The sequence below is a fragment of the Dromaius novaehollandiae genome, chromosome 3, assembly GCF_036370855.1.
Source record: "Dromaius novaehollandiae isolate bDroNov1 chromosome 3, bDroNov1.hap1, whole genome shotgun sequence".
Taxonomy (NCBI): Eukaryota; Metazoa; Chordata; class Aves; order Casuariiformes; family Dromaiidae; genus Dromaius; species Dromaius novaehollandiae.
This window is the reverse complement of record NC_088100.1, coordinates 111,426,472-111,453,148: the sequence shown is the minus strand read 5'-3', so window position 1 is coordinate 111,453,148 and position 26,677 is coordinate 111,426,472. Positions and strand designations below refer to the sequence as shown.

The 26,677-nt window shown below is 46.1% G+C and overlaps 2 protein-coding genes across 3 annotated transcripts in view; both read left to right on the top strand.

The window, feature by feature from the left end:
• Positions 1-1,115: 1,115 nt before the first annotated feature.
• On the top strand, positions 1,116-21,040 carry SEC23B (SEC23 homolog B, COPII coat complex component). The gene is made up of 21 exons (XM_026104211.2): positions 1,116-1,224; positions 3,405-3,640; positions 4,698-4,755; positions 5,404-5,490; positions 5,687-5,923; positions 6,303-6,388; positions 7,177-7,321; positions 7,876-8,034; positions 8,934-9,049; positions 10,268-10,391; positions 10,876-10,956; positions 11,291-11,380; positions 12,216-12,322; positions 12,507-12,660; positions 14,108-14,185; positions 14,476-14,637; positions 15,116-15,202; positions 16,494-16,649; positions 18,227-18,292; positions 18,953-19,788; positions 20,615-21,040. Exons 2-20 carry the CDS (start codon positions 3,420-3,422, stop codon positions 19,040-19,042), a joined length of 2,304 nt encoding a protein of 767 aa, XP_025959996.1. The 5' UTR covers positions 1,116-1,224; positions 3,405-3,419; the 3' UTR covers positions 19,043-19,788; positions 20,615-21,040.
• A 3,442-nt stretch (positions 21,041-24,482) lies between these two features.
• The window catches only part of DTD1 (D-aminoacyl-tRNA deacylase 1), a 31,567-nt gene continuing 29,372 nt past the window's right edge, over positions 24,483-26,677 (top strand). For both annotated transcript variants that reach the window (XM_064509787.1, XM_064509786.1), the window contains exon 1: positions 24,483-24,617. In XM_064509787.1, coding sequence (XP_064365857.1) covers positions 24,575-24,617 — 43 coding nt within the window. In that variant the 5' untranslated portion in view covers positions 24,483-24,574. The remainder of the gene's footprint in view (positions 24,618-26,677) is intronic.

Sequence of the window (26,677 nt, the reverse complement as noted above, 5' to 3'; positions counted from 1 at the left end):
TTTTTTAAAAGGCTGCTATGGTTTTCAGTGGAGACTGTCATGTTTATGAGCATGGAGACTCCTAGGAAAAGGTTATTAATAACAATTTATTAATAATACACAAGTGAGATATAAAACACTCAGAAAATCATGTTGCAATGTGAAAAAGCATGAGTATTTCTCACAGGCTGCCAGGCGCTTATTGCTGGTAGAGTCTGCAAGATTTTTGAATTTGGGGTTGGATTTTTGTTGCGTCGCTCACAAGGCGATGGAGGGAAGAACAAGGATGGACTTGGGTTTCCAGCAGCGAGCATGGAAAGGGAGGTAGTTAAGCTGGCTATTGTTATCTGCAGCTGTCTCCCCACCGCTACAGCTGGGAAATAGGTGACTTGTTTGGTCTGCTTCCACCTCGGGCCCTGCTGGCTGAGTAAGCACCAGTTTGGGGTTTTTTTCCTGCTGCATGCACACGCCCAGAGCAGCTGTGGACGGCAGGCCGCACATGCCTGATGTCCTTCCTGTCTGGCTGCCACCAAGTTGAAACAAATGGATGTATTAGGTTAGAGCAGATGCCAGCATGTGGGCTGTTGATTAACATGGATAATTGGAGACTGCTGTTTTGCCAGCATGAATATTGTCCTAACATCTTCCTTGCACTGTTGCTACACTGAGAAAATATAACGAGCAGCTTCTGCTGTGTGAGGATTTCTGTGGGCTAGCGCGCACGTTTCGCTCCCAAAGGCAACGGTGGGGCGCAGCCAGCGAGTATTTCCACGCAGGTTTCCCCCCTACCCCGCCTTGCCGAGGCGCCACGGCCCCCAACGCGCACGGGAGCCCACCACCACCCGCTTCCCGGCCCACTCGGCAGCGCCAGCCTCTGCACAACCCCGGCGAGGCAGCCGCAGGCCTGCTGCCCGTCCAGCTCCCGCGACGCTTCGCCTCCCATGTTTAGTATGGGCACCCCGTTCCCAGTCACTTGAGCGCTGCGCACGGAGCCCTTAGCCAAGATGGCCCCCCTGACACCTGCCCCGTCATGTCTAGGACGGGCACCCCGCCTAGACTTCTTTCCAGCGTTGCGCCAGATGCCCTCAGCCAAGATGGCGGCGGAAGCCGCTCCGGAGGAGGGTGAGGCGTGCTGGTGCAGCCATCTTGCCTGCGGGCAAGCCTTACCGCTGAGCTGGCCTTCCCGGTCGCGCGGGGAGTGCCGGGAGCAGGCGGCGGCGGCGGCGGCTGGAGCGGCGCGGGCAGGTGGGCGCCGCCGCGGGCCCCGGGGCCGGGGGGGAGGGGGCTGCGCCCCCTGGCGGGGGCTCGATGAGGGCTGCGGTGTCCCCTACGGCAGTGCTGGGGGTCGGCAGTGTCCCCTACGGCAGTGCTGGGGTTTGGCGGTGTCCCCTGCGGCAGTGCTGGGGTTGCTGGGAATTTGCGGGCCCCCCTATAGCCGGGCTAGGGGTTAGTCGTGTCCCCTACGGCTGTGCTGGGCATCAGCGATGTCACCTATGGCAGCGTAGAGGGTCAGTGGTGCTCCCCATAGCAGTGCTGGGGGGTCTTCGGTGGGGTAGGGGGTCAGCGGTGTCCCCTAGGGCTTTGCTAGCCAGGGACTGTGGCGCCGTGGTGTCTCCTATAGCTGTGCTGGGGGCGGGGGTCTGCGGTGGTCCCTATAGCAGTGCAAGGACTCGGCAGTATCTCCTGTAGCATTGCTGGGGGGGGTCCCCTGTGCTAGGCGTCCGTGGTGTCCCCAGCAGCTCTGCTGGCAGAGGATCCCAGCTCGGCTGGGCGGGGGGTCAGTGGTGTCCCCCGTAGCACTGCCGAGCCCATGTGGGGACTGGAGAAACACCACCGATCTGGCTGCCCCTACTGCGGGTGGATCCGTCCCCCGGCCAGGGGCTTTGGGGCCCCCCGGCGCTGGGATGGGCCCTGGCAGGCGCTGCGGACCAGGACCGCAGGGGCCCTGCTCTGGCCCTAGCCCCAGCCCCAGGCAGGCCCTACACAGCCCACGCTCGCATGGGAGCTCCTTCCCTCCTGCCACCCCTGCCCCAAAGCAAGGCGCTAGCCCACCCACCCTACCTGGCAGGGGCCGGGCTGCTTCGGGCTCAGCCCCGGCGTGGGAAGCGGGGCTGGGTTGTGGTCAGGGCCACGCTCCAGTTATTCCACACACCCCTGTTGTCAGGTGTTTTTTTCTGCTCTTCAGACATGTGAGATTCTTTACAGGGAAGCTCAGCTCTGCCTTTTATGCCGACAGACCCATTTTCAGTGAGGGTGCATTGCCACAGAGATTAATTTGTTCTTCCAGAGGCGGGGGCAGACATACAGAGTAATGCCTGTGAGCTTGGTTTACGTCCTGAATGGAAAGGCCAAACAAAACAGTGATGAGTTTGGAGGCTAGGAGAAATGCTATATAAATACTTCTCTGGGGGAGGTGATGCTTCTGATTTCTCAAACTTGTGCCCCTCTGAAGCTCACAGATGTGATGAGGATTGTGAACAAAGTAATCATGGAGGACCTGCAGCAATACATGAAACTTTGAATTTTTTTGGCCTTACTCTCTTTGAGGCCAGAGTGGATGATTGTGCTGCTGTGTTTTGCTCTATAAGTTGCTATCAGTATTTGCAGACTTGGCAGCGTTCAATGAGTGAGTTTTTCTCTCAGCTTGTCCTTCCCTTTCTCAGAGACATCAAAGGTGGCGAGAGCCTGAGAGCTCTTTTTTAATCTTGTCCCACTGCTTACTCTGCAGAGTTTAGTAAGACAATATGGAGAATGATTTCTTTGGTGTGTTGACAGTATCTCTCCTTAAATGTTATGTCTTTTCTAAAGTCTGCTGGACTTTTAACTACTCCCTTACAGGGAATGGGAAATTATGCCATATGCAGAGAGTATCTTAAATCCGTGAAGACCTTTCTGACCTTTTTGTCCTGCGTTCCTTTCTCTCTAAGGAGGGCAGACTGGCTGCAAAGCGGTATTTGTGAAGAGTGTTTTGGTCTCAAACTTGGCCTTCTTTGCTCCCCCCAAGGTTTTTGCCAAAGGCTTCAGGATGTATCACAAATGCATCCTGTTTTCCTTTACTGATCTCTGTTGGGCAGGATTGTCTTGAGGCCTGAGGCTGGATGGGCATTGGGATGTTAAATATGATATCTGCACAATAAAAAACTTGTATTCTGGCTTCAAGTGTCAGATTTTCTTGTTTCTTTGTTGGCTCCGGTAGGGTTTTAATTACTTGTCTGGGATGTTGATCAGAGCACTGGACAGAAAAGGTTAATGTAGTTATAAGGGTCATTTGATAATGGGATTAACTCATTATAACAAATTAGCCATCTCCTGCAACATCTGGTGTCTATGTATAGTTCAGATCTACTGACCTCCCTTGCAGTGCTGTTGTCCAGACAAATGACTGCTGCCTGCACACATGTTGCTTATGTTGCCCTTCCTTTCAGAGCTTCTGCAGTCCCATGGCGACATACCTAGAGTTTATCCAACAAAACGAGGAGCGTGATGGAGTGCGTTTCAGCTGGAATGTGTGGCCCTCCAGCAGGCTGGAGGCCACAAGGATGGTTGTCCCCCTGGCCTGTCTGCTGACTCCACTGAAGGAGCGTCTTGACCTGCCGCCTGTGCAGTATGAACCAGTGCTTTGTAGCAGACCAACTTGCAAAGCAGTACTCAACCCACTCTGGTATGAATTTCTTAGCTGGGGATGTTAAGAGATGGGTAATATCTAATTTTTATCCAAACTTCACTACTTCCTTATTCTTACTTCCTTATTTTACTCAGCCCAGTGCCTGGCAGCCTCTTTCATTTAGGCACAGTGGTATTCTTAAAATCCTTGTGTGCTTAATGAGGTGTATTGAATGCCAACCTGTTACTAGAGCTGCCAGAACCAAAGAAGAGAAGAAAGCCTTCAGAGAGACTGTTAAACCAGAGTTAACGTGGAAACGGCCAATCCCATTACCGTCCCGGGAATTCTCTGGTGAACCATGAAACTTAATCTTAACAAAGATACTGATTATACAGATACCGTCCTCTGGGCTGTGATGTTGACTTGGTTTCCTGCTTCCTACACATCCTACTGTTCACAAGTCAATTCCAGTATGAGTATCAAGGTTTTCTTTGACATTTGGCTGAGAATAAAAGAGGAAAAATCTCTGATCCAAAACCATATGATGATGATACATACTCAGAGAGCACTGTTGGCTGAGAAATATCAGGGAAGGGAGCTGCTGCCACTAAGAGGGACAGAAAGTAAGAAGAGATCAAGCTTGAAAAACAAGAACACACACATGCTTTACTACACTAGCAGTTATAGCATCTCTCAGTGGGCTGAGGAGAGTAAACTCTCCCAGGCAGGGAACAGCCTATTTGTTCTGTGTTTGAACAGGATCTGGGTGAATGGCTCTTGCTCTGTGACTGGAGTACTTGTGTGCTGCAGCTGTACAAATAATAAGACTGCTAAGATAAGCCTGAGCATAGTAGAAGAAGGATTAGATGCAAGTCTTTGTCTCTCAGAGGCTAAGCTTCAGAGAGCTGTCAGTCATCCACTGGGCCGATGAGCTAAGGGGACTTTCTGGCATTGGAGCAAGAGTCTGGATTCTTGGAGCTCTGTCATTAAAAGTTGTAGTTTCTGATATTTTGTTTCTTCATCTGTGCTGTGAACCAGCATAGATAACTGAGAAGCTGGACTGTAACGTTGTTGCTGTAGTTGTGCTAAACACCTCCTCTTTCCCTTTTTGCAGCCAAGTTGACTATCGGGCCAAGCTCTGGGCTTGTAATTTCTGTTTTCAGAGAAATCAGGTAGGTTGAAAAATGCTTGAGCCCTTTCATCATCCTCCATAGCCAGACTGTTTTCTTTTCAGTGAGCGTTTTATTGATGGCCTCCCCTGGAAAAGGATGTTAAGCAGAAATCTCACCTTCCTAGATTCCTTCTCTTTCTGAATCCAGGCCAGAGTTACTTGTTACTCAGGCTGTTTTACATGATATCTTGTCTATTTTCAGTTCACTTTTGCCAGTGTTCTTTTGCCAGCATGCAGGGCACAGAAAGGAGATACAAAGCTATTTTGTTTCACGTGTTTCCAGTGTGTTCTTTGCATATTATGTTTCCTGTTCTTGCGAAGTATGAATTTCACTAGATTGTAGTAGACTTTTGCCATCAGAAACTGTCATGTGGCCGAACAAGTTTCAACTAACACGTAGCCACTGCTTTAGTCGTGCCTTTTAGTTATAGTGGACTGAGTAGCTGTCCATCCTGCTGGTCACTGTTGTCTGTTCTTAGGGAAATAGCAGTACTGGACTCTTATTGTGAATTAATCAAGCTAGTGCAGTGACAGTAAACAGAGAGTTGAATAACCACATCATAAGCAGGGCAGCCTCTGTAATGTAGAGGGGAGCTCTACATTTCTGTCCTGCAACTTCCTTGTCCTAATTTCTGGTTCTCTTTTTCAGTTCCCTCCAGCATATGCAGGCATATCTGAGCTCAATCAACCAGCAGAACTTATGCCTCAGTTTTCAACAATTGAGTATATAGTGCAGGTAAGTGAATGACAGGCAGGTTTGAAGGTCTTACTTGTGACAATTGAGGTATGTTTTTGTTTCACTTAAGATGGTGCAAATAAGATTTCCACAAGGTGCTTAAGACAGGACTCATTTTATTTCTTGTCTGGAGAGCATTATAAAGTGTCACTTAACATATGCACATGCCCAGTAACTCTGTCTCTTTCCACATTAGCGAGGTCCTCAGACACCATTGATCTTCCTGTATGTTGTCGACACATGCTTGGAAGAAGATGACTTACAGGCTCTGAAGGAGTCCCTGCAGATGTCCCTAAGTCTGCTGCCTGCTGACGCTCTGGTGGGGCTTATCACTTTTGGCAGAATGGTCCAGGTTCATGAGCTGAGCTCCGAAGGGATTTCCAAGAGTTACGTGTTTAGGGGCACAAAGGACCTGACAGCTAAGCAAATACAGGTATGTCCTGCTATCTGTTAGGCCCGTGGCTTGTTCCTGTTATCTTCATTGACACCACTGCTGGTCTTTCAAACTCTAGGCTTGCAGGGAGGAAGGGTTCAGTGCTCTTGATTATTTCCCACCCTATTTCCCTCCAAACATCTGTTGTGTCTTTTTGTAAACTCCTTGAAAGCTTGTCCAAGATAGAGTTTGTATAATTCCTCACACAACAGACCCATTGGTCCATTACCAAGGGGAATGCAAAGATTAATCATTTCACAGATTTTAATGAATTTAATTCTGTGGTGTTGGGGGCCTCAGGGTGTATTGCTTGACAGCAAATAATGGGTTTAGGATTTCAATACTACATCTCCTCTGCCTCCTCTTTACTATTCTGTAGGATATGCTTGGGCTTTCAAGGCCAGCTGTCCCCATGCAACAGGGAAGACCTCTTCAGCCTCACGAACAGCCTGTTATTTCAAGCAGGTAAGTGTGTTGGTTACACGAGTGCAGCAGAAGGGCAGCTCAGGTGCTGTGTTCCCCTTTGGATCCACACTTCTAAACCTAGGTTTCTTAAAAGGAGTCTTTTTAAGAAGATTTGAAGGGTATTGTCTTGTCAAAGTTATTTCCCTACAAAAAGTGGTATGTATAGATGGTTTTTACTAGAGTAGCAGGCAACACATTAGACTTTAGGATCTTGTTTTTTCAGTTGCAGGAACACAGTTGCCATTCAGACTAGGTTTCTACTTGAAAAAATATAGAGCAGCTATCTTTGGAAAGCATATTGCTTTGGGATTGTCTTTTTGATTGTCCAGCTGATGGGGGCTTGGTCTATGCATAACAATCCTAGGTATCGCCCCCCACCTACTGCCCAGTCAAGTCCAAAAAGCGATTGGCAGGCAGACAGCGATCCCTGAACTGTAAAGACATATTTGCCTTTGTAATACAGTTCTGTCTTTCTCAGCCCTTCTTTTGCTGTGGCAGCTCTTGTATATTTTGGTAAACTAAATCACCACTGAAGTCTTTTCCCATGCTTTATGTGACTTTGCCTTCTTGTCAGTTCCTGATGTCTTGCTTTGTTCAAATTGTTTGTGTTCCACAGGCCTGTTACCTTAGAAAGTTTGGATGTAAGATGGGAGCACACCACATGACTCTTTGCTTCCGATAACTCTGTCAGTGCAATTTGTGTGTGCCAGGAAGAAAAAGGCACCTTCTTTCTTCCCTAAACTGCAGAGGCTTGTAAACAGTAAAACATTTATTTTGAACTTTTGCAGGTTTCTGCAGCCGGTACATAAGATTGACATGAATTTAACAGATCTGCTTGGAGAACTGCAAAGGGACCCATGGCCAGTGATGCAGGGAAAGAGGCCTTTACGGTCCACCGGAGTAGCTCTTTCTATTGCTGTTGGCCTGTTGGAGGTACTCTTAGTGCTGCTGTTTATTTGAAATGACTGGTCAAAATAAGCACTTGGCAGTCTTTGCTGAGACACATGCAGGTCACGGTCCAGCTTGGTCTGTGGCTCAGTTATGTTGGGATGCAGAGCTATAACTTGTTTCCACTGATATTTGACATGAGTTAGCACCAGCTGGTGTAGAGTGGGCTGGAAATTTACATCTAAACACTGAAAGATGCAGGCTTTTAAAGGTCTCTGATTTTTGTGCACGCTGCCAAGTGCAAGTGATAATATGCACAGGGTTTATCCAAGGGTCAGCTAAGACACAAGGAAAAAGGAGAACTGAGGCTGCCTGTTTCCTTTTGTGAAGACATGAAGCCTGACCTAACCTGGGTCTAAACCTGAGTGTGCTGTGCCTGTCGGGAAATGCATTATTTATTGAGGTGGCCTCTAGCAGAAGCACGTCCTTCATGATGTTGCATAAGTGCACATCAGGCTCTTCTCTAAAGAAAAGCATTGTTGTTCTTTAATCAGTCTCTCTCTCTCTCTCTTTAATACAAGGCCTTACTTTTATTTTAGGGCACCTTTCCAAACACAGGGGCCAGGATAATGTTGTTCACAGGTGGGCCACCAACGCAAGGACCGGGCATGGTGGTAGGAGATGAACTGAAAACACCCATCCGTTCTTGGCATGACATAGAGAAGGACAACACAAGGTTAATGAAGAAGGCCACCAAAGTAGGTGCTGACGTCTGCTGGGGGCAAAGGCACACGCAGTAGCTTGGGTTTGCTAGTGGGTGTGACATAGTCTGCTTGAAGGCAAAACTGAATGTTGTGGAAGTCGGAACACTAAATGGGGCGAGAGGAAATGACAGAAGCCTATATACACTGTTATGTAGACAGCTGCCCAAACCTTTTCCAGGGAACAAATATGTCCTGCTCTCTTGATATGCAAACAGCATATCCAGATGTGTATGGGTGTCCATGAAGAGCCAGAGCCTTTCTGTGCGTTAAGGTGTGACAATGATCCTCAAGGAAAGGATAAAACAGAATTCCTGCTAGTTACTTCTCCAGGAGTCTTATGTCTTCTGAGAGAATGAGGTATTTTGGTATCATTTCTCAGTGTCTATCTGATGGTGGGTGGACAGTTTGTTCATCAACATGATTATATCCCCTTCTGAAGGGGGGAAAAAAGAGAATTGCTTATCTGCCAAGAATTGGTCACTTCCCAAAAGCCTCTTTTGTCTTCTTGACATATGGCAAAATAGTTAAAATAGTTAAAATGGCAGGCATGAAATGTGCCTGGCAACTTAGAGAAAGCAGTATGACACCTGTCCTCTTAACTAGCACCTGGAAACCTCTGGGTTCCCCATAAGTTATCACAGTCAAAGAGCACACGCTTGGTTGAGGGTAGCAATTCATGTCCTCTCTGTATTTGTGACTTGCAACTCAAGCTCATGCAAATGCAAACATTGCAGGAGCAACACTGCTCCAGTGGACAGCTGTTCACTTATTACAGCACTGGTAATCACTTCATTTGTGGCTTGTGTCTCATGTGGTGGCCCCATTTGGAGAGCAGAAGAAAAATTGCCCATCACAATGTCCTAAACCCCGTGTATGTTGTTTGTTTTCGCCAGCACTATGAGACTTTGGCTAATCGCACTGCAGCCAACGGTCATTGCATTGACATCTATGCCTGCGCCCTGGATCAGACCGGCCTGCTAGAGATGAAGTGTTGTGCGAACCTCACTGGGTAGGTTTGCAGCAGGAAAGCACAAATACACCTGTATTCTTCAGAGGGTGATAACAATTCAGAAAATAGTTAATTTGCTGTCGGGGCAAAAGGGTGAATTTCTTGTCATTCGTTTCTAAACTGTGGTTTGAATTTGCCAGGAAGTATATGACAAACCTCCCCTGATTCCAGTCCACATTTCTGAAGTCTCAAAAACAGCATGTGACTTAACACTGCTGGTAAAATACTTGATGTTCTGCTTTGAGAAAGGTATTCTAAAGCATGATGCAACTTGTCCTTTTCAAATACTTTCTGCCTTCTTGGCAGGTAGCAAGTACCCTTTCCAGAAGAGAAGGGATATAGAAGCCATGGTTTGTGATGTGTGCGTGACCAAAATGCCATCACAAGACAAGAGCTTCAGGCATGGTTATTAGAAACTTTCTTTGTGTGGGCCAGGATGGATTTTCTCTGCTTAACAGCTTACTTGTGCTTCCTCCAGGGATTCTTGGCCTTCCTGTTTTACGTGACACCTGTATGGGGCAAGTGTCCATGTTGCATACTAATGGAAACCTTATAATCTCTGTGAAAAAGGCTGTGTGCTAAACTGGGCCTTTTAGGGACTCACCATGTCTGTATTGGGCATTTGAAATCTACTTGGTCTAAGGAGCCAAAAGATGGTTTGGGCAAATGCAAGGTGTTTGTAAAGAATCACTTTTCCCCTCAGTAAGTGGAAGAGAGATTGTTTGACCCTTTGGCTGTGTTACTAAGTCTTATCCAGTCAGGCCTGGGTTTACCAAAGGAATTGGGAGAGCTACTACATCTTTTGTTAACACGGCAAAGACCCACGCATGAGGCCTTGTGATGCCGTCGTGCAGCCATCCCGTTTGTAGTATGGGTGGCTCCAACCCTGCACCCAGCCCTTCTCAGGGGAAGTCGGCTGAGCAGAGCTCTTTTCTGGGTTGGGAAGTTTGTAACCAGTGGAACATTATCACTTTTAAGGCAACTAAAGGGCTGCCAAGAAATGTAGTTGAGAAAACAAGCTGGCAAAGATAGAGCATTAACTTGTCTGGCTTCAGAGGCATCCATGAATCTGCATTGCCTGATGCAGACTCCACCTAAAGATGTTTAAAAGCGATTTCTGCCTGTGTTTGCACAAAGGTTGGAGGGGTGTATCCTTTGTGATTTGTTTCTGGTTCCTAATTGTTTCACTTCCCTTGGGTATCTGTTTTTCCTTCCCAGAGGCCACATGGTGATGGGAGACTCCTTCAACACCTCTCTCTTCAAGCAGACCTTCCAGCGAGTGTTTAACAAAGGATTCAATGGGGAATTTCGGATGGCTTTTGGTGCAAGTTTGGAAGTGAAGGTGAGAGATTAGTCTCATTGGACAACATTAACTGAGAAATGCAAGTGCTGTTAACTGGAGAGCTGATTAAGTATTTAGGTTGTAGAAAATTCTACACTTTTGAGGTGAGCTTTTAGTGCATACTTTGGAAGAAGCTGCAGACTGGATGGAGTGGAGGGATTTTTGTTTGAAAGTTTGTTAAATTTGTGCTTAGAAAAAAAAAGGCAAGAAAAAGTTTGAGCTCTGCCTCTTCTCACCCTGCAAGGAACATTTCATACTCTCTAGTGGTGATTATAGATATGTCTTCATTATTGAAATGTGACTCTGTTGATTCTCTTACCTTCAGCAACTGTGGCAGTAGTGACTCAGAAAAGTACTCAGAGCTCTTTTCCCTAACAGCCATATGTATGTACTTTCTGATCAAAGTTGAGCAGCTGATTTATTCTCTGTGTGTTCTGTTTGACTAATTTTATTTTTTTTTTAATTTTTTTTGACCCCGTTCTAGACCTCTAGGGAGCTGAAAATTGCAGGAGCTATTGGACCGTGCATATCCCTGAATGCTAAAGGGCCATGTGTCTCTGAAAATGTAAGTTTATAAAGGAATATAGAATAATTGTTATTAAAGAAGTAAATAAACAGTGCACAGTTTGTATCTAGACCTACAGCTCAGCTGGAATGTCAGATTTTTCAAGAAGAGAAATTTGGAAACATTCCTAAGAAAAGACAGTCTCTTCTAGATGAAATCCCTGCCCCATAAAGCCTTCTTTTAACTGTATGTCACCTCAGTAACTTAATTCATGTCCAGAAGATAGAAATTCAGAAGGCCTTCCATGACTTGTATCTCTGTTCAGAATTTAACGTAAGCTTGCATTACCCACTGCTACAGGCAAAAATGCTGCTTTCTGTTCAATTCTGTGCAGGAGCTCGGAATTGGAGGAACATCTCAATGGAAAATTTGTAGCCTGGATCCAAGCACAACTCTGGCCATTTACTTTGAAGTGGTAAATCAGGTTGGTCCTGGCTTTTCTTTTTTCGGTCTTAGCTTTTTATACACCAAAATATTTGTTTGTAATATGGCCAGCAAATGGAGTGACATCCCTTGTGTTACAGATGGACAGTTGCAAAGTAATTGAGTGTTTTGTGTCAAAGAAACATTCTCAGAGGTTGTTTCCATATGTGTAAATTGCCTAATATTTTTATTTTGTACAAAACCTGCATTCTTTCTTCCTGTCTTCTTCCTGTGGTGTTTATTTAACAGAGAAGAAATTGTCTTTTTGCATAACTAAATTATGGAATTCATTGCTGTTAGGTGCTGTGGAGTATAAAAGTATAAATGCCTCCAAATTTCTGGAGGACTGATCCTCCAGGTTGTAATATGTGATGGTTCAGAAGCAACTTCTGGCTGGGGAAGTTTCTGAGCATGTGGCACCTAGAAGCTAGGAGGGTTACCCCAAAGGAATTCCACTCTATGGGCCTCTTTTTTTGTCTGTTCTGCCATGTGGGTTTGCTACTGTAGGGAATAGGATGCTGGACTCGGGACCTTTTCTCAGAACTCATACTATCATTCTTATGTTCCATGCTATAAAGATAAGCTGCTGGCATCCTTTAAGGGATCAGCTGATGAAGTGTCAGGTACAACATTAAATGGGCCAAGCGCCAAGCGCCACTTGACTTTGAAGGCCGCTGGAAAGTGCAATGCTAGCAGGCATCTCTCTCTTCTCTGATCCATCTCAAGCTTGTACTTATTCTATGATTGCTTGAATGATGCCCTGGAATTGTCTCAGTAGTGTACAGAGTTGTGGAAAAGCCAGCCTGTTTTGAAGGCTTGCCTTGTTTCATTTGCAGCACAATGCACCAATACCTCAGGGAGGCAGAGGGGTGGTTCAGTTTGTCACTCAGTACCAGCACTCCAGTATGCAGAAACGCATTCGAGTCACCACCATAGCCAGAAAGTGAGTATTTCATGCCAATTCTTTGGCAGAATGGCAGAAACTCTAGCCACACTCTGTGTTGGAATTTTTTGAGCCTTTTGTTGCATATATTGGCCACAGAGTATTTGGCATATGGGGGGTGAATCTGGTGTGGGTATTGCTGAAGATGAATGCACACAGCACTAACCCTTAACTCACTGTTTAGTTGGGCAGATGCACAGAGTCAGCTCCAGCATATAGAGGCTGCGTTTGACCAGGAAGCAGCTGCCGTGCTAATGGCACGGTTAGGAGTGTATAGAGCTGAATCTGAGGAGGGACCTGATGTACTGCGATGGCTGGACAGACAGCTGATCAGACTGGTAAGACTGATGGACTGCAGTTGAATGCATTCTTGATTTTAATAAAAATGGTCTCTGGAAATGAAAAGGTCATTTTTTCCCCCAAGTGACTCACTTCATCTGTGCTCTGATCAGGGCCCCATAGTTGTAATATGTGATGCCTCAGAAGCCAATATGATCAGTGTATTTGTGATGGCGTAGGTAAGCATCCCATCAGGCTGAAAGAGTTAAACCTGAGATTATAGAAGTGATAGTGAAATACAGAATCACAGAGTAAAGCAGGTGGGAGGGGACTTCTGGAAGTTTCTGGTTTAATCCCCTGCTCAAAGCAGGGCCAGCTTCAAAGTTAGAGCAGGATGCTCCAGGTGTTGTGCAAGTGAGCTTTGAACATCTCCAAGGATGGAGATTCCCTTGCTTCTCTTGACAATCTGTTCCAGTGTTTGACTGCTGTCACTGTGAAATTTTTTTTTCCTTATTTTCAGTCAGAACTTGCCTTTCTCCAGCTACTCATTAGGTAGCTGTAGATAGCAGTATGATCCCCCAATCCTACTCTTCAATCTGTGTAAATCCAGCTTCCTCAGCCTCTCCTACATTGGGCGCTCCAGCCCCTTTCCAGGTTGGTGGTCCCTGCTGGACTTGCTCCAATATGTCAATGTCTGTCCTGTACTGGGGAGCCTCAGGCAGGACACAGCATTCAGATGTCGTCTCACCTGTGCCAGGTTCAGGGGAATAATTGCTTCTCAGCTAATGGTATTATTCCACAACTTCATAGTGCCTCTTTCTTCAGATTTCACAGGCCTGAACTGCCTAAATCCACTCTGGCTTTGCCTGAACAGCCATGTGGAGTTGATACTAATAGTTACAGTACATTAGACACTGAAAAAAGCAGGGCCACTGTGAAATAGAGATTCAGATACCAAAACACACCATGACATGTTGCATGCTGAAATGATTATGGAGTCTTTTATAGCTAAAACTATGGATGCTGCTTATTTTCAGTGAAGCAGCTGCTGAAATTCCAGTCTGCTGCTGCTTTAGAAGGAAGTAGAGTTGCTGCAGAAGTGTTTCATAATGTGCAAAGCACCTTAGGTACAACGTAGTATTCCTGATTTAGTGAAAAAAATGAGACAATATTAGTAGCCCTATTTCTTTCATTCTTAGATAATTTTGAGGCTAGATTTTATATATTAGATTTATGTATAAATATATATATAGATATATAAATATATTTATTAGATTTATATATATATATATATATATATTTCTATATAAAGAGGTCCAATCATCTTCATTCCAGTAAGATACAGAAGTCACTGACTTAAATAAAAATAGCCTGTAAATTTTATATTACTTGCTATTGTCCCTTTCCTGCCTTGGTTACTCTGTTTAAAAACAGCAACAAAAAAACTTCCAAAAAGTGTTAATTCTAAAAAGGAGCTCACCAGAACATCCATATTGCCTCCAACAGTGTCAGAAATTTGGACAGTACAACAAAGATGATCCTAATTCCTTCAGATTGTCGGAATCATTTTCTTTGTATCCCCAGGTAAGAACTTCACTTTCTGCAGACGTGGGAAAAGTGTGCAAGGGCAGGAGTGATGATAAAGCTTCTTGTTCCATTTATGGAACAGATTCATGAGGGGAGGGACAGATGCTTTTTAATTTTGGCAAGCTGGTTCTGTAGTTCAGTGTAGCAAATGACTGGTAAGGAAAGACCTTTGAGGAGTTAATAAGGAGGAGATTTTGTGGAAGAATTTGTTCAGAAAGATTGGACTTTGGTGAAGAAGTTTCAGCAATTAACTGATATTTCTCTTTTCTCTCATCTTTCTGATGCAGTTCATGTTCCATTTGCGACGCTCCCCATTCCTGCAGGTCTTCAATAACAGCCCAGATGAATCTTCTTATTACCGTCACCACTTTGCTAGGCAAGATCTGACCCAGTCTCTCATTATGATCCAGCCCATCCTTTATGCTTATTCTTTCTGTGGACCTCCTGAGGTGAGTCCCTGTTTAACAAGAAATGGTGGAATGATCCAAAATAATCAGTATTCAGTCAAAGTAACACTATTTCATCAGAAAGGTTCTCATTTATATTTTTTTAATCAGAGTAATTATTGAAGGATGAGATGGGATAGTGTAAAATATAAATTGTGTTACAGCTTTGGTTTAAAAAAAAGATCTGGTGAATCCTGCCGTCATCAATAGTACTCTCACTTCTCTGTCAGAGGATGCCATCTCTACTTCATAAATCAGCAAGCCTCAGCCCCTCAAAGTCATCATCTCCCACCAGCATCTTGTTTTCAGTTGTTTATGCAGCAATGTTAAACTATATGTGAGTAGTTGATGGTCAGAGACAGATTGCTTTATACCAACAGCACCTTGGAAGGAGAGCATCTGGTAGCAAATAGATGCAGAAGCTACTGGATAATACTTTGAGCAATTAGCAGTGACTGACCTCCTTGTTTATTTTCCCCAGCCAGTGCTTTTGGACAGCAGCAGTATTCTTCCAGACAGAATCCTCCTGATGGATACTTTCTTCCAGATAGTTATCTACCTTGGTGAGGTACAGTGAAATATGTACTCTTTCTCTGTTTGCACGCCCTCCCTCTTGCCATGCAGTGTCTTTGTTTATCTAAAATGAGTTGCTTGTGAAGCCTATACTAGCCTACGTTTTTGACAGCTGCTCCTGTATTCCTTCCACCATGACCTCAAGGTTTATACCAACATCCAAAGCCTTGGCTTTCCAGTGCCACATCATCATGAAGACCTGTAGGTTTATATTTCAATCCTGTCAGGTTTTATAACAGAGCAGTAAGCTACTATAGCTGGATAATAAAAGCATCTCACACCCTAAAGAAGTTGATGGGGAAGGGGATGAAGCTGGCTTTCATCTTCTTTTCCTGGGAATCTTCCTTTTCTTTGATGCTTCTTTCCCTCATATCCATTTTAGTCCTGTTTGAGGAGTAGCCTTCATTCAGTTTGGTCAATAAACTAGATAAATCTCTTCCACTTAAACACTGGCATCAAACTGGAGTAGTTTAAATAAATCCATCTTGGTTTATCATCCAATATTCCTATTAATGAAAACTTTTTTTGGAAGGCATTTTAACTCTTTGCTTTGTTTTTGAACTAGGCTACTTTAGTGCTTATATTTAATGACTGTTACTAGCATGCTCATGGTTTGGCATGACAGCTTGCAGCAGCTCCATTACTAGCTTCCTACTTCCCTCCATATGGGATTTGTTCTCTTTTTGAGAAGCAAGCAGGCATACCTGATTGACATGAATAGGAATTGAAAGCTTGAGTCAATGATGAAAAAGTATCTTCCAAAGTTATCTTAAACAGTCTTTACCTACCTAAACTGTTGCAATTGAAGACATTCAGGGTTGGGTAAAATTAGACTAAGAAAGGACTAAGTTTCTGATCTGCATATGTATAGACTAATTGTCAGCTACGTGGTTACCCTGAAAATACTGTAAAGCAATGGCTGCTACTATTTAGGACCCAGTCAAAATCACAGTATCAGTGCTTTATAAATGCTTTGTTTCTGTGTTGGTACAGGTTGAAGCACAAAGTCTTAAAGTTCATTTTCAACAAATTGCTCTTGCACTGCAGAAACTTGTACCAGCTTTTGTGTTAGTGCCTGTTTTTAATTTAAATTCAGAAACTGGGGGAAAAAAAAAAAAAAAAGCTTTCACTCTGTTGGCAAAGTAGTGAAAGCATGTATTTGTCCAGTGCTCTGTAAGCAGAAATATGCGTAATGTTCTGCTGCCTTAAAGATATGCAAGTGAAAAGGGGGAGGCTTGTAGAGAGGATATCTGCTAGGTCTTATTTCCTCCCTTTCCTGTCAATAGACTATTGCACAGTGGCAGAAAGCTGGTTACCAAGACATGCCTGAATATGAAAACTTCAAGCACTTACTGCAAGCCCCGCTGGATGACGCCCAGGAAATCTTGCAGACTAGATTCCCAATGCCACGTTACATCAACACTGAACATGGGGGCAGTCAGGTAAGGAGCTTTATCCAAGAGCTCTTACTGCTACTAAATAGTGCAAATGCCTCTAAAAGGATGGTTGTGTGTGTTAAATACAACAGTAATTTAGCCCTCCAGAGTGTAGGGTTTACATCTCTCATGAGCTCTTATTGCAAGTATTTGTCTTTTAGTAAGCCAGTTGCTCATTGGACATGCTTTTGAAATATAAGGATGCAAAAAACCCCAAAATAGTCAGCTTAAGTATCTTTTATTCCCAGTAGAGGGGGAAACTAAATGATTTGGCTAAGTGTCAAAACTTACCCAAGATAGGGAGCACTGTTAGTTTGCTAGGACAGTAAGTTGCACTGAATGACTGAGCATCTGTTCCTTTATTATTGGATATTCAATGAGGATATAAAATAGTTCCTATTTTTGTTCTTCCTGGAATTACAGTTGTTCACTGCTTCTCTGTGACTGTCTCTTTCTTGTAGCAGTGAAGAAGTAAGAATTCGTGCTCCAAAAGAAAAATTTCTTATTAATTTCTAGTGTGACTACGTTATGCTGGTTCTTCACAGAACTCTGTTCCCAAGAGCAGCCGAGGAACAGTGCTGTGACTTGCCCATGTCACATGGCACCAAACCTACCCTGCCACACGAGCACCTCTTGCTGTGGCAAAGCAGCCCTTGCCACAGGGAGACACCTGCAGGAGAATAGTTTTCCTTTTCAAATGGAGGTGCCAATAGAGTACTGCCACTGTGTTGTGGTAAACTCCCTCCAAAATGTAGCAGGGCAGGAAACACAACCAGCACGAACTCCTGCACTCATTCTGAGAGGACAGGAAGATGCCTGAAGTGTTTAACTTGATTTCCCCCTTTCCCTCCCCCAAGGATTCCTCCCCAATCTTATTCTGTTGCAAGGTTCCAGAATATTGTTTCTTTCAAAGCAATTTGTAAATTAAAAGGCATTTTAGCAGTATTGTTTTCACTGCCTTTTGGGAGTCACAGCTGGGCCATAACATCCCTTTTTTATCCTCACAGAACACACTACCAGTTCAAGTCAGCAGATTCTTGCTTTAAATCCAGTAAAATTATCTGTAGAGCAGGGCTGTTCCTGCTTAACAACAGCAGTGGGCAAGGAGGGGGCCAGGAGGCTATGAAGCTGTGCGTACCACATGAGGAAGCATGTGGTGAGGAGGGATACAGCTGTCTTTAGTGTCTTATCTCAGTGAAGTCTGTGCCTGTTTATCCGTGCGTTCCTTGTATCTATGGGACGAAGGTGCTGTTTCACTTTATTTTCTCCATCTTCCTTTCCTGAGCTCCATGTAAGCGCTGATAAATAACAACTCTGATACTTGTTAATGGTGATCAAAACGTAGTCAAACAAGAGGTATGTGCTGAGCAAGAGAAGATTATGGCATTGTGTGTTTGCCATAGTTACGGTCATAATACTTGCACTTGAACTTCAACCCTATGCACATTAAGCTAGTACCTTGCTGGAAAAAGAGAGGAACATGGCTAGTCATATTTCTGTGACTGGGGGTGATGGAAGGTCTTGAGAGAGCTGACAGGTCTATCATTTTACAAAAATACCTCTCTAATGTTTTGTTTTAATAGGCCCGGTTCCTCTTGTCTAAAGTGAACCCTTCTCAGACCCACAATAACCTCTATGCATGGGGACAGGTAAGCAATCGAAAGCTGCTTATGTTTGGGAATGCTGGAAAATTCATATTGTACATATTTATCTGCGTATTAGCCCTTCTGTTTCATCACATGGTATTAGGCCATGAATGGTGAGCTGGCTCTGTTTGTCTTGGTACTCCTATCTAAGAGCTTTGGCAGACATGCATGGCTGGATATGAAAATCACAGAATAGTTGGGTTGGAAGGGACCTCTGGAGAGTTTTAGGTGACCTGATGTAGAAATATATCTTCACCATTTCCTACACATCTGGTCTAAAACTCTTAGGTCACAATTAATGTATGTAGTATTCTGGAAAAAATAACTAGCACATAAGTACATACAGATATAGTTTATCTGAGAATACTAGACTTTTATGTCCTCTTTTGTGATCTTGTTTGCGTAGAGCTCTGGGCAGAAGAAGATCCTAATGCTTTAGAAAGGAGAGATTTTTTTTTCCAGTACTGCAGATTGCATAGAAGGGTGTTGTCAGGAGCATTGTTGAAGAGTGGCATCTTTCCACTACATCTGTCCTTTACAGGGAAGTAAACATGGTTGATTTAGCAGGCAGTTAGCTCAGAGTACTGACATCTAATTTGTTTAAGCTATTCTCCAGTGTTAACAGTATTATTTTGGGCTCACTATTTATTTATTTTATTGCAGGAATCAGGAGCTCCAATCTTAACAGACGATGTTAGCCTCCAGGTATTCATGGACCATCTAAAAAAGCTGGCAGTTTCAAGTGCATCGTAACTTTGATCTAACCAGGAAGGAAGAACAGAAGAGTTGCATAAATCATGTTGGTGATAGAAGTGGAGCAACTTACTGCATTCCCTTCTCTTTTTTAGACTAAGACTTTTAAATATTACATGAAATAGATATTCATGGGGAGTTTTGTACTTGGCTCTTCTAGCTATTAATTTATTTCTGTTCCTTTTTGTCTCGATTTAATCCATGTATTTTTTCATACATTGTAATCGGAGCCGAAGGATGTTTTAGCTAATATAGATCTTAAGCCTTGAGCATAATTTTTAAATGTTGTGTGTTCTTAAAATGTTTCTTTTACCAACTCTCTCAAAAAGCAGGAACTGTATTAATGAAAAATAAAACTAGCTTTAATATTTAGTACTATTCCAAATGTGGCTGTGTGAGCACTTGACTTGGCAAAACTCCTCTGCATTTCTGAAAACAGAACACAGGGGCATAGAGATATTACTGAAAATAACCGCCACTGCCGTTATCTAACCAACGCCAAGCAGCCCCCGCCGCCATCTTCCCTACGAGCCCCGCGCCGCGGCGCCTGCGCCACCACGTGGGGCCGCGTCTGCCCGCCGATTGGTGACAGCGCAGCCGGTGAGGGCGGGCGTTGCTGGGGGCGATGCGGGCGGCAGTGTGGACGGCGCGCTCGGCGCTGCTGTACTCGGTGGGCGGTTGGACGATGCTGGGGGCCCTGCTCCACCACACCCAGACCAGCGGCGGCGGCGGAGGCGGGGGGCCCGGTACGGGGTAGCGCGGCTCCTGCGCCCCGGGCGCCGTCTTGGGTGACCTCCGACAGCGGCGGGGCTGGGGGGGCGCGGCTGGGGCGGGGGCAGAGGGGGCGGGGCTTGGGCTAGGGGCACCTCCCCCTCCCCGGGCGCCTGGAGGAAGGGCGCCCCCGGCTGCGGTGTTTCGGCCTCTGCCTGTCCCCGGGGCCGAGGCGGCCGCATCTCCTGCCGCGTTAGGGGCGGGGCCGGTGCTGCTTCCCGGGGCTCTCGGAGCTGTTCTGGGCGCGAGGCCTCCGGGTGGGGCAGGCGAGGGGGCAAGGGTCCTGCAGGGGACACGCCCGGCAAGCCCCCGCTGGCTGGGCGCGCTCCGGAGTCCGCTGGCCTGCTGAGGAGGGTCACCCTGAAGGGGTGGGAAAAACGTGTGCTTTATCTGTGAGCAGAGCCTAGACCCCTTGTGGCTTGCTGCGTTCGTCTGCAGTAAATGAGATGACACAGGTTCTCTTCAGTCCTCTTGTTCCTTCTCAGAAGCCTGCTGCTTTTTAAGGTGCAGTAACACAGATCTAATTTTAACGTGGATAATTTAGAAGCCAGTTGTTATTGCTGCCGCTGTAGTGCTGATATCAGTCTGATACCTGTGCAGCATTGAGTTAACTTACCCTAGTAAATCACTTCTGTCTGCACAGTGGCCAGGTCTTTACTATCTATTTCTCAAAATTTGAGAAGCAGCAAGAAGACTGAATACATACGTGGCTGCTGTTTTGCCCTGATGATCCCCCCTGATGAAGGGGGAATGAAATCTTTCATCACTAAGCTCTTTTTTCTTTCCCTCCCCCTTTCTTAGAGAAGGAAAGTGATCCTGAGGCAAGCCAAACAGCCCGAAGAGAAGTAATTACTACCAATACACCTATAGGCATACAAATCACAACAGTGGTGACGTACCAGGAGAAGCCTGAAACTCCTCTGGCTCGACTGTGCCAGCGTGTGAAATTATTCTTTGATTCCCTTGATGATGGTTCTTCTAAAAATTAATGCGGTCTGGAAACTTGGAATTTTGTGCTGATGCAGAGGAGAGCTGGCTTATCCAAGAAGTTCATCTTGATACGTGATATCAGAATGCCAGTGGAAAACTTTCTCTTGCATCGTTGAAACAACAGGTCCATATCCGAAATAACTTTGCAAAGCTTTGCAGATCTTCTCATCTGCTCAAATCAATGGCTTTCTTTGCACATGTATTCAAATTATTAAACATGAACTGTCTTCAACTAAATGTTGTAAGAGGTGTTAATGAAACTGCATGCTACCTGGTGTCCGGTGTCCGACAAACAGTGGCTGTTGCTGCATTTTTTTGAAATGGATTTGTTGGTGTGCAGGACCTACATGGGTGATCTGGAATCTGTCTACTGATTCAGTTCCTCAACTGGTTGTTTGGGAACAACTGGTAAACTGGAAGGAATGTGTTTGATCTTTGGGGTATTAGAATTGTATTGTCCTTCAAAACTTTACAAGGTGAATGATTTTGGTGAAACATGAATTACAAAGGTAGAAATGCTATTGCTGGAAGCACTTGCATTGTAAATTCAGTAACACTATTGGTTTCTGTAACATTTTAAGAACACAGCTAACATACCTGAAAATGTATTAAGTTGCCAAGGAAAGATGTTCTTTCAATTGCAAGCCTGGAGAATTTTCTGAAAGACATCAAAGAAGCTTTGCACTTTTTTTCTTGGTTTTGTAACATAGTCCTAATTCAGCCCCTCCTGTATCAATGATGACAGTAGTAATGAAGATCCAGGACAACAGACTTCTATTGTAAATAGAACAGGTTTAGTTGTAAGCATGCATTAACTTGGGAAAAAAAAGTTACAGTCACAGTGCTTTTTCTCTTGTCTTTACAATCGCCTTGAGCATGTACAGGTGAGTGAATAAGGTACAAATTACTGAGAAATGACAGGAAGACAACTAGTTTAAGAATTCAGTGGCTGAAATAACCTTTCAGATGATAATTTATCATGAGGCAAAAGTTTTCAGTAGTGGTTCCCAATCTATTTGATAAGGCAGACCTTGTAACTACCACTGCTTCCTTTTCCTTAGCTGCTTCATCTTCCAGATGTTGCCACTGTGTACCGGTGGCAGCTTTTGACAAGGAACGCAAGCTAGTTAGTTGGGCAGAACTTAACAGCTTTCACTGTACCTCGCCCCTGGCTTTTGATGTTAACAAGTCTCACTAGCCAGTTATGTCTCACTGATTCTCTATTTACTAGCCTGTGGTAGTGGTGTAGTAGTGTACATGATGCAGGGCTATTACGGTACTAGCACTTTATGAAAATTAAGAAGGAAAACATATCATAAAGCTAAAAATAAAGTTTATCTTTTTTTTTGAGTATTAACTGAGTCTCTAGCCAAGTGTCTGAGCACATTCTGCAGTCCTTATGTCCAGGACTATCACTGTAGTCTTGAAGCTGCTCTTGTACCCCTTCTATTTGGTCAAACATCCCTGCTTTGCTTTGAAGGACACTAGTAGCCCTGGACTGAGCCTGTTGTTTCAGTTCTGTTTGTGCTAGAGAGGATACCACATTTTTCTTCCAGTTAGTAGTAGCATCCTGAAGGTGGACAAGGAGATGAACTGAGTCTTGTTCTGTGTGTTAAGGGAGAGGCAGACCAAAGATTATTAGTTGTACAGTATTTTTTTAAATTAAAAACTTGCTGTTTTATGTGTTAAAGCAGCACGTTCCTCAGAGGAAAACCTGGGCCATGGGTAAAGCACTACTGTTTCTTACTGGAAAGCATCATTCAGCTAAGGACTGCTCATTTCAAGAGGAAGTAAACTTGTCTTCTGACTAGTCACAGAAACTATTTAATAAAAATGTTCTCTAATACCTCAATAATATATTAAAGACAACAGTAAACACAACAACTTCTAGGTGAATTCAGCTGCAGAATTCAGGGCTTGCTTCATACTTCACTGTACTTGGAAGTCAAAAGATTCCTTTGCACCCAAGAGGAAAGCTAAATAGAGCAGAACACTGTCCACAATGGAACTACAACCACTCAGCAAATCTTCTGTGGCCTTGGCCTACCTGACGTGAAATTACATGCACACCTCTGTTGAACTGCAAAGCAAGCAGGTACAACAGAGTCAAAAATGCTGACTGGGAGATAGATGACAGCCTTGGGCCAAGAGCCTGTAACATGCTGTTGATGCAGCATCAGGCTTGATCCTTTGCAGCTTCTAATTGGAAAAGCCCTTTGCTGATGTACCAGGATTGCCACCCAAGCTTCCTGTGCTGATGGAGCAAAGAGATGTTGAGGTGTAAAACAGAAAACAGGGTATAATGGGTATCAGTGGGCGTGAGGGAGGGGAGAAACATTTTTTGTCATATGGGACAAAAAATACAGGAAATAGTCGCCAATAAAACTTGAGTGACCAAGACTTGATGAGAGGGCAGCAGCCCTTGGTTGTTCTGTAGGGATAGCTATTGCTTACAGAGATTAAGAAATTCTCTGCAGTTCTCTCCACAGGTGCCATGATCGCTACCATGTTCCCCATATATGAATTATCCCTCCTTCTGTCTAAAGATGACAGCTATTTTCTTTCCCACTAAAGGCTGGCCCTTGCTCTCTCCATAGGTGCTATCCCTCCCTGTATATGGGGCTGTCCCTTATTTCTATAGGTATTCCCCCTTTCCATCATAGAATCTGTCTTCCAGTCTCTGAAGGCGTTTTCTTCCCCCATAGCCAGCTTTTCCCAGTTCCCTCAAGTGCTGACCTACCCCTGTAAGAGCTGGTGTGACCCCCGATGTCCCCTTACAGGGACTGTCCCCAGTCCTTATGGGCAGTATGTTCAGTTACAGGCACTGCCCCACATCCAAGAGATGCTCTCTCCCCTTATATGAGCCATCCCTATAGGCATTACCCCTTCCCATGTGTGCTGACCCTCATTTTTATAGGGGTTTCCCCATCTTCTTAGAGATACTATATCCCCTTATAGAAGGCTGCACCCAGGCTCTGGTCCTTATACATGCTATTGCCCCTTATAGAATACTGCCCCCAGCAGCTATAATTGCTAAGCTTCATTTCTGCAGGGTTTTCCCCTAGTCCTGACAGACATCACCTCCATTTCTAGGAAACTGCTCCCAGCCCCTGTACCTGCAGATCCTCCTTCCTGCAGAGGCTTCCCCCTGTCCCTTTAATCTATAGCCCTTTACAGAAGGCTGCCACCAGCACCTGGTTTCTATAGGGTCTCCCCCCAGTCCCTCCAGACACCACCTCGTTATCCCCAGCCCCCCTACCCACAGATGCTAGTTTGTCTGTGGGCTTTTATAGGACGTTGCGCTTAGCCTGTCCCCGCAGTCTTGCCTTTCTATAGGGTGGGACTTTCTATAGGACTTCCCCTACCCCCACAGACACCCTCCATCTCTACAGGGCTTTCCCTACCCCCACAGCACCTCCCTGTTTCTATAGGGCTTCCCCTATCCCCACAGCACCTCCCTGTTTCTATAGGGCTTCCCCTAAACCCACAGACACCCCCCCGTCTCTATAAGATTCCCCCTGCCCCCACAGCACCCCCGTCTCTATAGAGCTTCCCCTACCCCCACAATACCCCCCGTCTCTATAGGGCTTCCCTTCCCCCACAGCACCCCCTTCACTCCGCGCCCGCCCCTCCCCCGCTCTCCGCAGGGCGCCGCGCCGCTTCCCGCCGCCGGGGGCGCTGCGCGAGGCGCCGCGGGGGAGGCGGGGCGGGGCGGCTGTCGCCTCCTCCCCGCTCCCCCCGCGCCGGGCCTGCGTGCGCCGCCGCGCCACCATGAAGGCCGTCGTGCAGCGGGTGGCCCAGGCCAGCGTCACAGGTCAGCGCGCCGCAGCGGGGCCGAACGGCCCCCGCCCCCACCGCGGCCCCCGGGACCCCCCCCCCCACTGCCCCCGGCCCCGCGCTGCGCCGCCGCCCGGCCGCCCCGCGCCGGGGGGGCCGTGGGGCCCGCGCCTGCCGCCGCGCTCGCGTGGGCGGTGCCGTCCCCACTGCTGTGCTGCGCTGCGTGTGTGTGTGGGCAGGGCTGTCCCCACTGCTGTGCTGCGCTGCGTGTGTGTGTCAGTGGTGCCGTCCCCACTGCTGTGCTGCGCTGCGTCTGTGTGTGGGCAGGGCTGTCCCCACTGCTGTGCTGCGCTGCGTGTGTGTCAGTGGTGGTGTCTCCACTGCCTTATTGCACTGCATGCGTGTGTTAGCAGTGCTGTCCCCATTGCTGTATTACACTGCATGCGTGCGTCGGTGGTGCTGTCCCCACTGTCTTATTGCACTGCGTGTGTGTGTCGGCAGTGCTGCCTGCACTGCTGTATTGCAGTGCATGCGTGTGTCGGCAGCGCTGTCCCCACTGCTGTATTGCACTACGTGCATGTGTCGGCATTGCTGTCTCTGCTCCTGTACTGCACTGCGTGTGTCAGTGGTGCTGTCCTCACTGCCATACTGCTCTGCGTGCGTCGGCGGTGCTGTCTGCACTGTCATATTCAACTGCCTGCGTGTGTTGGTAGTGCTGTCCCCACTGCTGTATTGCACTGCATGCATGTGTCAGCAGTGCTGTACCAACTGCTGTATTGCACTGCGTGCGTGTGTTGGTAGTGCTGTCCCCACTGCTGTATTGCACTGCATGCGTCAGCAGTGTTGCCCCCACTGCTGTACTGCACTGTGTGTTGTGTGTCAGCAGTTCTGTTCCCACTGCTGTACTGCACTGCATGCATGTGTTGGTGTGTCAGTGGTCCTGTCCCCATGGCAGTTTTGTGTTGGGTGCATGTGTCAGCAGTGCTGTCTGCACTGCTGTGCTGCACTGCATGCATGTGTCATCAGTGCTGTTTGTGTTTCAGTATTGCACTGCATGCGTGTGTTGGTAGTGTAGTCCCCACTGCTGTATTGCACTGCGTGTGTGTGTCAGCGGTGCTGTCCCCACTGCTGCGCTGCACTGCGTGCATGTATCTGCAGTGCAGCCCCAGGTGCTGCCATGCATTGCTTGTGCAGGTCATCGAAGCCAGCAGCAGCCCTGGTGCTTGCTTACCATCTGCTTGGAGTGATGTGTCCTCATGGTAGCGCTCTGCTGCTCTGCTGGTTGGATCATGTGTGTTTGAGATGTGCTAGTATGTTTGTTTGAAATCCCTAAGAAGCTTTCATGAAAGGCAGTATGTGCACCTGCTCAGGAGGAAGGTGCCATGCAGCAGGATAGTCTGCAGGTTAAATGAGTAGCATTGCTTGCATGTGCAATTCAGTAAGCACAGGGAAGACATGCATTTACAGTTCCTCTGAGTAAATACAGGCATGTGTTTTGTGCATGTTGGTGCTGCCGCTGTCACAGTGGTCAGACTCCATCGGCACTGGGATTGCGACTGATCCCTTGCCACATTTCTGGGTAGAGTTTAAACTGCTGTTTCTGCCTGTAAAATAGTTTGAAGTGTCCCTCTGTGAGGGAGGCAGTGCAAGGCTTGGGACGAGGCCCGAGCTGATGGGAGAGCCTTGGGGAAGAGGCTTCCCCTCTGGTTTGCCTCTGCCATTTGGGAATAGTCCACATCTCATCATCGACGCATATTGCACAGACCGTCGGCTTTCACCGATGCCTGCTGTCATTTCCTTTTACAGGATGTTTTGGGGCTTTTTTTCCAGTTAACATGAGCCTGGATATAGTTTTAACAGGTCTTATCTCATTTTTAAGACATCATGTAAATCTTACTACAGTCATCCCGGGCTCAACTGCATTGTCTCATTAATATAATTTAAAATGTTTCTTAGAGTAATGCAGCAGACCTGCAATGGTTTGTGTTTATTTTAAATGCCATTAAAGAAGTGTCCTCAAATAGGAGGGCAGAAGTTGCAGGCTACTTGAAGTCGTGTTTCAAAAAATTTGTGCAGACTGGTCAGCACTGCTGATCC